This window comes from Mus caroli, chromosome 19 (assembly GCF_900094665.2).
Source record: "Mus caroli chromosome 19, CAROLI_EIJ_v1.1, whole genome shotgun sequence".
NCBI classification, from domain to species: Eukaryota; Metazoa; Chordata; class Mammalia; order Rodentia; family Muridae; genus Mus; species Mus caroli.
The window spans coordinates 2,921,273-2,936,002 of NC_034588.1; the positions used below are offsets into that span (position 1 = coordinate 2,921,273).

The 14,730-nt window shown below is 50.8% G+C and overlaps 1 protein-coding gene across 1 annotated transcript; it reads right to left on the reverse strand.

Annotated features, from left to right (window-relative positions):
• Positions 1-1,306: 1,306 nt before the first annotated feature.
• On the reverse strand, positions 1,307-7,861 carry Arl2 (ADP ribosylation factor like GTPase 2). Its single transcript, XM_021151651.2, has 5 exons — positions 7,729-7,861; positions 4,647-4,757; positions 4,395-4,557; positions 2,896-2,976; positions 1,307-1,723 (listed from the first exon to the last, which is right to left on the reverse strand). Exons 1-5 carry the CDS (start codon positions 7,791-7,793, stop codon positions 1,589-1,591), a joined length of 555 nt encoding a protein of 184 aa, XP_021007310.1. The 5' UTR covers positions 7,794-7,861; the 3' UTR covers positions 1,307-1,588.
• Positions 7,862-14,730: the final 6,869 nt, after the last annotated feature.

Here is a 14,730-nt window from a genome sequence, read left to right on the forward strand (position 1 = left end):
ACCATGACCAAGGCAACTCTTATAAAGGACATCATTTAATTGGGGCTGGCTTACAGGTTCAGAGGTTCAGCCCAGTATCAAGGTGGGAACATGGCAGCATCCTGACAGGCATGGTGTAGGAGGAGCTGAGAGTTCTACATCTTCATCTGAAGGCAGCTAGGTTGAGGGTATTTAAGCCCATCCCCACAGTGACACATCTACTCCAACAAGGCCACACCTCTTAATAGTGCCATTCCCTGGGCCAAGCATATACAAACCAACACACCTGGACACCTTTAAACCGCTCAGCAGTTCCACTCGAGGGTTAGAAAGGACAGTTGGGTTCTAGCGGACTGTTTCTGTCCCAGTGCCTGAGGAGCCGGCCAGGCTTTGCTCAGACCTCTGCTGCTCTGGAGGCAGCATGTGTGAGACCCAAACCCAGTGTGGCATCACATTCCTTTAGGTAACTGCCCTACACCCTGGGGCACAGTCCATTGGGCTTCGTGGCATCAGGACCTTCTGAGAGATTGGCAGGGCCTCCAGCCAACCCAGCCAGTTTCTGCCCTGGGCATTTCAATTTCAAGCTCGAGCAATGACAGTACATGGCAGTCTTTACCTGTGTAAACCACAGGGAGTGGGATGCAGGTCCACAGGGAGTGGGATGCAGGNCAGGTCCACAGGGAGTGGGATGCAGGTCCACAGGGAGTGGGATGCAGGTCCACAGGGAGTGGGATGCAGGACCACAGGGAGTGGGATGCAGGTCCCAGGTGGGTCAAGTTTTCCTGTGGCAGGGATGCTCAGATCTATGGGACAAGGGACAGCCTGGCTAGGCGGCTGACGGCCTTGAGTGTCATCCCCGGCTCACATAGCCACATCTTCCCACTCTGTACACCTCAGTCCGTTATCAGTCTGTCTGATGTGGCCTCCTACAGCTGTGCAGGTTGCCCACCGTGCAAGTTTTCCTGGTTGCACTGGCAAGCTAGGAACTGAATGTAAACTATTCATGAGCCCAGGCTGGCACTGGGAAGTCTTGGGGGTTTGTTCATTTTGTCTTTTGTAATTCATACTGATGAAGGCAGGTGTTCCTCTAGATAATTGGCAACCCCTTCTCAGAAACCTTTCTCTTCCTCCTTGACTCCCTCTTTCAATGCCTCCTCCTGTAGGAAGGCTGCTTGGTCACTTGCAGATGGACCCAGCTAGCCCTGCCCCGAGCTTCCATGCTCTGCCCATTCCTTTAGCCACGGAGGACTACACCAGCTCTGCCTCGGCTCTGCTCTGTCCCCTCTGGACTCGAAAGTCAGTGACTCACAAATGGCTCAGCCAGGAACTGGGTGAAGAGTGCTTTATTCTCACTGCTGGACCGAGGCGAGGCGACACCCAGGACCCTGGCAGCAGCAGNTAGTCCCTCCCAGCCCAGCCTTTCCTTTTGGCATGGCAGCTGCAGGCCACTTTGGGAGACAGGGTGACAGCCCTCACCCGGGGGAGCAGCAATGGGCAGTAGTAGCAGCAGCAGGTNATGGTGGGGTTGGGAGTGTTAGTCTGGCCAGCTAGTGCTCATCCCTCTGGCTGGTGTCTGATGAGGACAGGGACCTGGGGACACTGAAGAAGCTCAGTCGGCAGTAAAGACACGACTGGAAATGTCATCAAGGAGCCAGTCGATGCCAGGCAGCAGGTCTTCCCCTGTGACGGCACTGCAGCCCTGGATGCGCCAGTGGTGGCTGCGGATGGAGTCCAGCTCCAGGGCCTGGGGACAGAAAGGACCAGTGGAACCTGGGGACAGAAAGGACTGGTGTCCTTTCCAGTCACCCAGTGGGTGGCTCTGAAGCTACATACTAGTGCCACCGTCAGTGACATAAAACCAGCATGGGCTGCTGAGTGTGTGATAGGACCAGGCATTTTGCAGGGACCACAGAAATAATTCCATCTCTTGCAAAGGCATCCTGATCCAGAGGCTCTACAACCCCCCCCCCCCCCCCGATCACACAGCAGGGTAAAAGGTGACAGCGAGACTCTAAAGCCAGGTGTGGAGGGGTGCACCTACAATACAGTAGTGCACTGGGGAAGGGGGGCAAGAGGGATCAAACCTGTATCAAACAATCAAAAATCAAGATTCTAAGCCTGCTGGAGTGACAGTTAAGATGCACCATGGCTCCCAGACTGGGTCCACATGACACACAATCCTGGCTTGTTTACCTACTATGTGACATTGGCAGTCTCCCTAACTTGCCTGCTGCACCCTCTGTAAGGTGACAGATCCTCCCTCATGAGATCATTGTACAGTGGTCAAGAAGGAAACCTGTGAACCCACACGGGGACCACGGCAATGGGAAGAGTCCTTGCAGTCTGGCTGGAGAATCCTGTGAAATGACCTAGTTACAGGTCTGCCTTCTCCCAGACTGTGGGGCATTTTACGTTATTAATCATCAAACCCCAGGATCCCCTCCTAGGTCTTGCCACACAGCAGGAGCTAATAATGGCGTTTAATGCCAATTATTAGCCAAGCATACAGGCGCATTCTTGAAATTCCAGGCAGGAGGGCTGCTGCTGAGTTTGAAACCAGCCTGGGCTACATAGTGTGTTCTAGGACAGCCTAGGCTATAGAAACTCGGATCAAAAATAAACAATTAAGATGGGTCTGGGGTGTAGCTCAGTTAGCAGTGCTTGCCTGGCACGCACAGCTATGGGAGCAATCACCAGCACTGCAGCACGGCCATGGTGGTGCACACCTGTAATCCCAAGTGCTTCAGAGGTGGAGGCAGGGGGATGAGTAAGTAGTTCAAAGCCATCCACAGCTTCTTAGTAAGTGTGAAAGCTGCTAGGGCTACCAAAACCCAGTTTCAAAAAGCCAAGAAACAGTAAAATTAAAAAGAATCAAGTCCTAAAGACGCAGTAGGCCTGCAGCAGGGCCTGACTCACCTCCTGAATAGCATTACAGGACAGTGCTCCAGGCAGGTCCTGCTTGTTGGCAAAGATGAGGAGGGTTGCTCCAGCCAGGCGCTGGGGAAAGAGAAGATGGGTGGGGGTGGGGGAGCTTTAGCATACGGCTTGATCCCTTCTAAACAAGCCACGAGGTTGGTGGTCAGCACACAGGGTCAGGAACAGAGCTCCAGGTTGTTGAGGCCCAGAAGGGTTAGGCAGTGGACAGGGCTATGATGCTATCACAGTGGGCATCTCTCTCTTCCAAGCCTCTGTTTTCTCTTCTGTAGTCATCTCCAAGCCCTCTGTAACTCTGGCCATGTGCAGAAAACGTAAGTGTGCTGGAGGCTGCCATGGGGACTCTGGGATATAACCACCTGCCCCCTCCCAGTTCACAGAATCCTTAAATTTTACTTCCAGCAGACTGCCGCATTGGTGTCTCTCTACTTATTCCCCTTGGTGTGTTTGTCTTTGGAACCTCTCCTTGTGCAAAGAGAAGTCTAGCTTCTGAGCCTAGACCTGCTGGGCCCTGACTCAGCAGTGACCTGTCTAGACCTTTTCAATACTTGGCTGGGGGTGGGGGCTGAAGTCATACCAGTGGCATGTATCTCTGTGAGCCTACAGTCCCATGCATCCCTGTGATTCCCACACAGCCATTAGCAACTCCCTCTTACCCTCTCAAAAGAGCCCTGGCCTTCCTCTAACTGAAATGTGGTACCATGATCCAACTTCTGGGACAGACAGAGCACATTAATGGAGAAATAGCAGCATCCAAATAAAACTAGCAGCTTAAGAAAATTCCTGAGCATGGCTTAATGGTGCCCAACTATAATCCTAGCACTCAGGAGCCTAAGGCAGGAAGAGAGAGAGAGTTTGGAGCTAGCCTGGACTACATAGGGAAACCTGATGTCAAACACCCACCCCAACCCTGCTGCCAAACAAACCCAAAACAAAAAACAAAACAACAAACAAAAGTCCTGCCAAGATAAGTAAGAAGCCAATAATGAAGGAGTGTGGTGGTATACACCTGGAATGCTGTGTGGCACACACATCATTTGGCAAGTAGAGGCAGGTAGATCAGGAGTGCAAGAACAGTGTCTGCCAGTTGAGGCCAGCCTGAGATACAGAGTAAAACTGTTGTCAACAAGACAAGTCTTTTGGTCCAGACAAGAAATGGCAAGGTTAGCCTAATCATTACTTTAGGAATGTGGAAGTTAAGGCTCAGAGCGGTTATGTGTCTTCCTGAACCCACACAAGGTTCGATTCCTGTGCAAGCTTCACTGCCTCCCTGAGCTTGGCTAGTGCCCTAGCCTTGCAGTAGCCCCTGCAACAATGAGACCGAGACTCAGTGGCGAATCAGTAAAGGCAGAGATGTGCATCCAGGTCTCAGCCTGGGGCCCAGTGAGAGAACGGACCCACTCCCTCCCCAAGTGCCCCAGTAAATCCTGGCACTTGTGGCGGGTGTCTGGCCTAGCTGCAGATGGAAGCCTGGGGCACACCTCCTCCACCAGTAGGCTCTGCAGCTCTCGCTGACAGTCCTGCATGCGCTGGCGGTCGGCGCTGTCCACCACCCAGATGAGGCCATCCGTGCTCTCAAAGTAGTTCCTCCAGTAGGAGCGCAGAGACTTCTGGCCGCCCACATCCCAGATGTTCAGCTTGAATCTGGGAAGGAAGGGGCGATGAAGGTCAGGCTGCTCCTGCCCTCCCAGCCTCCTCCCTGCCCCACAATGACCCTCGGTGACCCTCCTCACCCGCGGTGCTCCAGGGTCTTGATGTTGAAGCCCAGTGTCGGGGAGATGGTGTCCACGTCTTCTCCATTGAACTTCTTGAGGATGGTTGTTTTGCCAGCGTTGTCCAAGCCACTGAGGCACAAAGGCTAAGGAGAGGTCTCCGAGTTCTGCCGGAGGACAGGTCATCACACTACCACCCTCCTAGGGACTAGTATTTTCCTACGGTATGTAGAAGCAAGTTGAGCACGTGCCTGACCCATAACTGGCTTGAGATAAATGTAGAAGTATGAAAATGGAATTCTATCATGTTGGCCAACTCAAAATAACTTAATTTATGCATCAAATATTGAGTGCCTATTAAGTGCCAGGCCCCCTCAGCTGTTGGGGGACAAACTCATCACCCTTATGAAACTTAAACACTAGCAAAAGACTAAGTAATGGGGCTGGAGAGAGGGCTCAGCAGTAAAGAGCACATGCTGCTCTTATAGAAGACCTGGGTTCAGTTCCCAACATCCACCTGGTGGTTCACAACCAAATGCTGACCTCTGTGGGCACCAGCCACTCAACACAGTGTACAAAGTTCTCACACCCATAAATAAGTGTTAAAAAAAATTAAAGACTAAATAAAGCAGAAGAGAAGGTTGGGTACTTGAAACCAGTGAAGGACATTCCTGGAAGGAATGGCTTTCAACTTAAGATACCAGACAAGGCTCTGTGGGGTCTTGAGGCCCAAAACAGATGGGCCCAGCCTTCTGAAGGACCAAGTAAAGGGCAAGTATCTACAGGTGGCAACCACCTTCATCTGTCTCTGGAATGATCCACAGCCTCTGTTGCAGAGAACAAGCCAATAGGTGAGCTCAACCGCAGGTGAGACTGTGGGGCAGCCAAAGCCTGAGCGGAGGGGAGAAGGGACAGGCTCTACGTTTAGGACCTCTTCCTACTCACTTGACTCTGGCTCTTTGACTCCCACCTTTGAGAGGCACGGGGGAATACCTCCCACCTTCTGCAGCCCAACTCTCTCCTTGGAAAGCCAGCAGATTACCTTGTCAATCCAACACCATCCACTCTTCCATGCCTTCTCCTCTCATTACCAAACTCTCGCCTCACGCCTCTCGTGCTGCGCGCTGCAGCAGAACCTGTCTCCACCATCTGCTGAGTCAGCCACAGCTTCCTCTGGGGTGCATCCTGGGAGCAGGTGTTATACTCCACTGCACCAACCTCCATCTTCTGGCTTGTACTGTTTTGTTTTGTTTTGTTTTGCCTGGAACTCTATGTAATGCAAACTGGCCTCAAACTTGTAGAAGTTCTCCAGCCTCTGCCTCTTGAGTGCCAGAACTACAGGCACCTAACACCATGTTGGACTTTTCCTGCATTTTGTTTTTTTTTTTTTTGAGACAAGGTCTATGTAGCCTTGGCTGGCCTGGAACTTGCTCTGTAGACCAGGTTGGTCTCAAGCCAGTAGATTCACCTGCCTTTGCCTTCTGAACGCTGGCATTAGAGGTGTTTGGCACCATGCTCGTTTTTTGTTTGCTTAGAATATTTTGAGTTGTTGCCTACACGAGGACCTCAGGACTGAAGTTACACAAGGCTGTGAAGCACCAAGTGGGTACTGGGCACTGAACCCCTGTTCCCTGGTTCTTCACCACTGCACCCGTTTTACTTAGCCTCTTGCTTTTCTATAGGCCTACTGTTATCAGACTGGCTCCTGATGCTTCCCGAAGCCTCACCTTGCCAGGTAGGTCTCCGAAGACCTCCTTACTGCTCTCCACTGGCCGGGTGGCCCATCTTCTGCTCTGCTCTGGGCACTGCTGCTCTTTCCTTGATCCTCTCCCAGACCCCATCCCGTTACCCCTCATCTGACTTCACACAAGTGTCTACACCTGGGTCTCCGCACTCCCCAGCTGGGCCATCCCATGATCATTTCTAGGCTGATGGCTGCTACCTACCTGCCCAACAGTCAGGGTTGCTGTCTTCCCAGGGACATGCGTCTCTCATCTCAGCAAGTGGCTCCTGGTCCTTCTGAGTACGCTGGCCAGAGACCAGTTCATGCATGGCTTCATCTCCCTCATAGTCTCCTCCCATTCAGCAGCAAGTCCTACGAGCGCCACAGTCATAATACTCTCCTACTACCACCATGGTCTAAGCCACCATCCTGTGCTCCCTTCATAGTCCAGCTGCCTAAATGGCCCCAGCCCATGGGCTCTCCCTCTCTCCAGCTCTTTCCTCCTCAACCTTTCTTGAACATGCCTGTCTTATCCTCCCCCCAGGGCCTTCGCACTTGCAGGTCCTCTGCTTACGTTTTCCCAGCTCTCTCTACCTCCTTGTGGACTCTATTCTTCTCTACCCACACTACACATCTTACTTGCTTTATCACTGTTTTCTCCCCTTGCATCACAGAATATCTGAAATGAAGCCCTTTTCGCTTCCCTGTTTTACCGCATTCCCTAACATAGGTGCTTGGAGGTCATCTAATGAGTGTCTTTCTCAGAATTGTCTAAAACAGGCACGAGTGGTAAAGTTGTACGTGCACATTAATCTTCCTTTTCTCCCTCTGCTACTTTGTGGATCGCAGATGCCTAGGTGGCCTGGCACAGTGCAAGACGCAAGACGGGTGATGCAGGTGCAAGTTAAAGCGATGAAAGGTAGGTGGTGGCCTTAAGTGACAGCGGGACCTGTGGCCAACCGGGTCCACGCCTACTCGCAGGGGCCTAGGCGGTCCCCGAGACCCTGGGATTCCGACCCTAAGGGAAGCGCCAAGGCCTACACCCGTGGATGAAGGGGAGGGGGTCAGCGCCAGGGAGGAGCAGGGCCCACGCTCGGGCCAGCGTGACGTCCGAGTCACCACCACTGCGTCGCGCTTCGCAGTGATACTGGAGTCCCAAGTCTAGGCCGGGCCTTGAGACCACCGGGCTGCCTTCTGCACGCCACCCCCCACCCCGCAGAGTGGTACGGCCCGCCCCGACCCCGCGCCGAGCAGTGGTAGCGCCGCGTGCGTGACGCACCACCGGCAATGGGTACCCACGGCGGCCGCGCCCCCACGCCCGGCTCCGCCCACCCGGCGGGCCCCGCTACCCTCGCGACCGCTCTAGCGCTCGGAGGATACAGCATGAGCAGCCGCAGCTCTCGCTCTTTCTGCTTCATCTTCTTCAGAATGGTCAGAAGCCCCATGATCCCGTAGCCCCCTCCCGGCCGCCGTTTCTTCTAGTCCCGGGACCCCGCTCCCGTCTCCTATTGGCCAGCCTGGCGCTTGGTGCCGCCCTCGTTGTCACGTGACCCCAGGAGTGCAGGGCGTCGCCCCCTAGAGGCGCCGCGGCGACTTTGAAGCCTGCTGCGTTAACCCTTGTCGGGAGGGCCGAGGGTTGGTGGACCAGGGAGAAGTCCCTAAGCCTTCCGACTCCGGGCCTGGGTCGGGTACCAGACAGAGGCTGCCTTTCTCGAGCAGTATCTCGTCTGGGTAGGGAGTAGCCGCGAAGAGATTCTGAGCTAGGAGTCCGAACCTGGTTCCACAAAGAGCTGACGAATCATCCGGGGACTGTAATACGGTTTCCACCAGTGCATCTTGTGACTTCCATTATTCACATTTACCAATGACGGAAAACGGTTGGTACTGGTCCGGGACTCTGTCGGAAATGGCTCTGTGCATTCAGTTGAGGATGATGACTCCCCCTAGGGGCCATTTCTAAATGTGCGGACAGTATGGCCTCCTTGGCTTGTTTAGAGCTCCAAGCTCCCCGCAATGCAGTGACCAGACCGGCACAAAGGATTGAGTGCTGTCTAGGACCCTATCAGGTTGAGACGCTCTATCCCAACTGTTAGGATAAAACTGGCAGGGCAGAGCCAGTCTCAAAAAAATGGCTAAAGATAAAAGATAAAGATAAAAAAATCTGAAGCCCACCTGGTGCTTAGCCTCATGGCTGCTGGCATGTACTAGCTGTACAATCAGATTATCTTCACTATATGACTTTGACCAAGAGTTCTTTTTTAAAAAAATATTTTTCTTTGCTGGTTGTGTTGGCACGTATCTTTAATTCCTTCCAATGCCTGGGTGGCATAGACAAGTGGATCTCTGTGAGTTTGAGGGCAGCCTGGTCTGTATATATATATTGAGGACAGAAAGGGCTACACATCTGAGACCCTGTCTCAAAACAATCATTGTTGTATGTAAACTCTGTGTGTGTGTGTTTGCACATACCACTGGAGATCAGAGGGCAACTTTGTGGAGCTGATTCTCACACTTTTTTTTTTTTTAAGATTAATTTATATGTAAGTACACTGTAGCTGTCTTCAGACACCTCAGAAGAGGGCATCAGATCTCATTACAGGTGGTTGTGAGCCACTGGTGTGGTTGCTGAGATTTGAACTCAGGTTAAGAGCAGTCAGTGCTCTTAACCGCTGAGCCATCTCTCTAGCCCTGATTCTCACACTTTTATGTGGGTTCCAGGCAGGGAATTTAGCATCAGACTTTCTCAGCAAGTGTTTTGGTTTTTTTTTTTGTTTTGTTTTGTTTTGTTTTTTTAATTGGTGAGACTTCTCACTGGCCCAAAGAGTTAGTTTCTTTTTTTGTTGTTGTTTTTGTTTTTTCCGAGACAGGGGTTGGTTTTCTCTGTGTAGGTTTTTCTCTCTTTCTTTCTGGCTGTCCTGGAACTCACTCTGTAGACCAGGCTGGCCTCGAACTCAGAAACCCGCCTGCCTCTGCCTCCCAAGTGCTGGGATTAAAGGCGTGTGCCACCACTACTGGGCAAAGCTAGGGTTCTATTTAATTGTAACCATATATGTGTTCTTGAATGTGTGCACATATGCGTGTTTGTGCATGCATGCGTGCATGTGTGTGCGTGTGTGGGTTCCTCCACAAGGAAAATTGTAGTGAGACTTTTTGTTTTTTTAAAAAAACATAGAAGTCTTATGGGAATATGGTTTTGTTTTACTCCGGGATATGGGGCTGCTTCACAGCAGGTGATTGTGATTTGTCTCAGGCTCCAGCAGGGCATGGTTTTGCCAGCTGTAACTAGTTTCTGCATGTGTGTGATGTTTGGAATTCTGGATACTTTTCAGAGGTGTATAAACTGCCCAAAAGTGGGTTGTTAGTTGTTATTGGCAGGTTGCACAAAGAGACAACAACAACAACAATAAATTAGATATTGTGATGCCAAAGATCAAACTTGCCCCAAGGAACTCAACATCTCTAATCAGCAGGAAATAATCTATAACAAATCAGCAGGAAATAATCTATAACATTGTCTTCTTTCCTACCTCTGATTTTAATTTGGGATTTCTTTCTCTCTCCTTCCTATCCCATTTTATCTCCTACCTAGTGTTAAGGGATTGAAAAGGTGGAAAAAGAACGGTGGAAGAAAAAAGAACCCACGAAGTAGCCAAAGTCTGGCTACAAAAATAAATAAATAGGGGCCTGGAGAGATGGCTCAGCGATTAAGAGCACTGACTGCTCTTCCAGAGGTCCTGAGTTCAATTCTCAGCAACCACATGGTGGCTCACAACCATCTATAATAAGATCTGATGTCCTCTTCTGGTGTGTCTGAAGACAGCTACAGTGTACTCACATAAATAATAAAAATACATCTTTAAAATAAATGTGTTGATTTTTTTAAAAAAATGTGTTCTTTTGAGATAGAGTACTGGGACTTAAGGTGTGTGCCACCACTGCCTAGCTAAATGTAATAGTCTGGTGTAGCTGTGGTGGGTTGAATATTCTTAGCTCAGGCAGTGACACTATTAGGAAATGCGACCTTGTTAGAGGAAGAGTGTCATTGTCGGGGTGGACTTTGAGATCCTCCTCTAGATGCCTGAAAGTCAGTCCTCTCTTTGTCACCTTTGGAATGAGATGTAGAACTCTCAGCTCCTCTAGTACCATGCCTGCCTGGATGCTGCCATGCTTCTCGCCATCATGATAATGGACTGAACCTCAGAACTTGCAAGTCAGTTGTCCTTTATACGAGTTGTCTTGATCATGGTGTCTCTTCACAGCAAAGGAAACCCTAAGTCAGCAGCTCTTCACTCTCTGAGTAGCTGAGGATGGACCTTGAGGCCGGATCCTGACTCCTCCTCCACAGTGCTGGGATTGGAGGCATACTCTACCACATCCCAGTTGGCTATAAGAATTTCAAAACACAAAACAAATCAATCTAACCAATCTCCACAGCTGTGAGAGCTGCCTTCTTCCAGAGGAGGACTCCTTAAGTGGGCTGTGACGTACGGCTGAGTTCCTGAGGCCCTGTGCAGAGGGTTCAGTTGACCCAAGGAAGGAAACAACTGAGCTTGGCTTTTGCTGGATCCCATGCCTGGTGCCTGCTAAGGCTGGAAGGTGGCTTGATCTGGGACTGTAGGGCTAGCAGAGAGACAGAGACGCCTCCCAAAACTATAAATGGGTAAAGCAAGTGTCCCCTTCCAAAGAGCTGCTCCTCTCCCGTCACCTTCGAAGGCAGTAGTGAATATAACCAACTTTTTTTTCTGGAACAGAAATGAAAACTACTAGGACCCAGGGACCCTTGCTTAAGTGAAAATTGCTAATCGTTAAGCATTAGAAGTCCATTGAAATATTTGTACCATTTTTTATATCTAAACATTTTAAAGGTGACTTTAGATACATTTTCTATTTCATTCTTCTTAGCGCTGTAATGCTGTCTACAGCATTACATACCACCTTGAACGTGTGATCTCTTCTGGACTTGGAAGCTAAGCAGAGTCGGGTCTGGTTAGTCCTTGGATGGGAGAACTAGGAGGACAGGTTTGCACAGTGCTGGAGTTCATAGACTAAGGCCTCTGCTCAGCCACCAGCACCTAAGTCAGTACTAAGTAAGGGATGAAGAGAAAGGAAGGAGAGCCTGCTTTTCTCTCGGGTACCACGTGATGCTAGTGTTACTTTCTGGGTCACATGCCCATAACAGAGGCACCGACCATCACATGGTGGCAGCATACTCAAAGATTTTGTCCTGTTAAATAGTAAAGAAGGTAGAATGTGCAGCCTGACTATTGAGACGGTCACTATGTACAGACCAGTCCTGTCCTGGTCGGCTTGAAGACTCTCACCCTTCATCTCCCAAGTCTCCAGTGTCCGAGGGTGAACCCTGTTCCCAGGATTTGTAACTGACTGTTGAGTGGGTGTGTGCACCATGCAGGACTCTGTCGAGGACTCAGAAGACATGTCAGAGCACCCAAGCATCTTCATTCCAGCCTCAGCCCAGCTGCCTCTTGTGGGCGGCACAAGCAGCATCTCATCCGACTTGCAGGTGATATGAGGAGTGATTGATTACTGGCCCTCAGCAGGGCACTGGCAGGCGTGTGCCAGCCTCAGGCCTTGCCAGAGCCTGAGAAGTTAGGAAATACTTGAAACTCAGCATTGCTGGCAGCCATCTCTGCACCTACTGCATCTGTTGCCATAGTTCCCTTAAGAACAAGACTGTAAACTGGGCAGTGGTGGCACACGCCTTTAATCCCAGCATTTGGAAGGAAGAGGCAGGAGGATTTCTGAGTTCAAGGCCAGCCTGGTCTACAGAGTGAGCTCCAGGACAGCTAGGGCTACACAGAGAAACCCTATCTTGAAAAACCAAAAAAACAAAACAAAACAAAACAAAAAACACAAAAAACAAAAAACAAGACTCTAGAGGGACAGTATCTCCCAAATCTGTAATCCTAGCACTCAGGAGGCAGAGACAGGAGAATTGACACTACTTTGAGGTCCAGCCCAGCTTGGGCTCAGGAGTGAGACCCTGTTTCAGAACAGAGCATGCTGGGCATGGATGGTAATCTGCACCTTTGTGCACCTTTGGCACTTGAGAGGCAGAGCCTCAGTTGCTTATTCCCAAGGACGGGCTGGTGACTGAGAGTGGGAACAGCTGTGAGTATCCAGGTGTCCCTCATCGCTGGGCCTCACTTGGCAAAGCTGAAAGGCAGAGGCAGATTTGGTCTCCCCCCACTTGGCCACTGTTTACCTGGAGAGCTGAGGCAGCTCCTGCTGGCTGCTCTCTCTGCTCCTGTTTCTTCCGGACAGGATCTTGTATGTAGCCTAGGCTGTCTATGAACTTACGGCCACCCCATCCTCTTGCTTCAGCCTCCTTAGTGCCAGGATTCCAGGTCTGCCCACCGTGGCTGGCTCTACAGGGTCCTTATGCCCTTCTCAGTTTGTGTCTCCAGAGCTGCCCTGTGTGTCTCTTAGAGCTTGTGTGTTTGGCCCCTTAGATCTCTTGTACTGCTCCCTGCACAGTGATCCCACCTGGGCCTAGAGTTCAAGGCCTCCTCTGCCTGCCACCCAGCGCCTCTCCTTTCTCCTTTCTGTCTTTCTTTGCTCAAATGTCCAGTGTCTTAAAATATATGTTTTTGTGCAGACATTGGTTGGGACTTTAGCTCAGTGATCGAGTGCTTGTGTGGCATGCATGAGGCCTGGGGGAGTCTCCAGCACCACAGCCACTCAGGATCTTAATCATAATAGGTGGGAATGGTGGCATGAGCCTGACATTCTAGTAGTTGGGAAATTCAGTCAGGAGAATCAAGAGTTCAAGGTCTAGGCTGCAGGAGACCAGTCTTATCCAAAGCACTGCCCCCACCACCCTGAAACGCACCACGACTCCATTACAGTCTTGTCTTTTGAAGTTGGTTGTGGTGGCCCATGCCTGGAATCCCAGCCCTGGAGAGGAAGAGGCAGGTGGATCTCCATCCTATTTGAAGGACCTGTTTGTTATAAGTGAGGGTTTGAACCTTGAATCTCCATATCTAAGAGTTACCCTGGACAGAAGTAAACAAGAGGGAAAGGAGGAACAGTCTATGTCCACTCCAGTGGAGTCCAGCACAGCTGCCGGAGTGAAGCCTCAGCCTTCTGTGACTGGGGACCAGGTGGTTGACCTCGGGAGCAGAGTCCGGTTGGGGTTGATATGTAGGAAGGGGAATTGTCTTGAGGTGGGGGTGGGTGAATCCAGTGAGGGAGGCCCTCAAGCCTAGCAGCTGTGGGGTCACAAGAATTACCTTGAAGGTGTCCTGCCATTTAGGGGGAAGTGGTGAGGGGTGATGGTCCAGGGAGAAGAACCTGATCTCCAAGGTTGACTGGGGACAGATGGGACTTGGCACGTGGCTGGGGTGGTGAGGTCCGATAGGAGGGTGGAGACGACAGGATAGTGTAGTGAGTCCGATAGGAGGGTGGAGATGACAGGATAGCGTAGTGAGTAGGTGACTGGGAAGAAGCAAGGATTTGGGTAAAAGGCTGTCGTCTGTACAAGAACTTAAACGGTGAGATGGAAAGATGTAGCCTAAAACAAGCCGCGGGCAGGAACTTCACCCAATTGCAGTGAAGTTCTTGTGACAGTTTGACAAGGGTGGTTTTTTTTTTTTCTTGTTCCCCTTCCCTTTCTCCATCTTGCTCCACCCTTGCTCGCTCCAGTCCATGGTTTATTATTATTATTATTATTATTATTATTAATTTGTTGTCACAGATGGTTGTGAGCCACCATGTGGTTTCTGGAATTGGAACTCATGACCTTCAGAAGGGCAGTCAGTTGCTCTTAACCGCTGAGCCATCTCTCCAGCTCATCCGGACAGGATGGTTTTTAACGAGCTGTTCATTTGTCCTATCTTTCCCGAGGACTGGGGTTTGTATGGGATATGAAAATGCCAAGGGATGTTGAGGGCTTTTGATAGGGTTTGGGAAATATGGGAGGTGAATTCAGTACCATTGTTTGACTAGAGGGAGGTGGGGATTCCAAAAATGAGGAATGAGCTCCTGGAGGCGATCAGAGACTGTCTGAGCCCTTTTGTTGGAACTGGGCAATGCCTCCACCCATCCTGAGAAAGTGTCTATCAAGATCAGAAGATACCTAATGCGTTTGACTGTGGGCATGTGGATAAAGTCAAGTTGCCAGTCAGTCTTGGGAGAGAGCCTCTGGCCTGGTGGGTAGGAAAAGGGGAGTTGCGATATCTAGAGTGGGGGATGGGGGGTCTGACATCTGACAGATTTTTACAAGAGGCAGAAATAGCACTTAAGAAATGCAGATCCAGGGCTGGGCATGGTGGTGCACGCCTTTAATCCCAGCACTCGGGAGGCAGAGGCAGGTGGATTTCTGAGTTCGAGGCCAGCCTGGTCTACAAAGTGAGTTCCAGGACA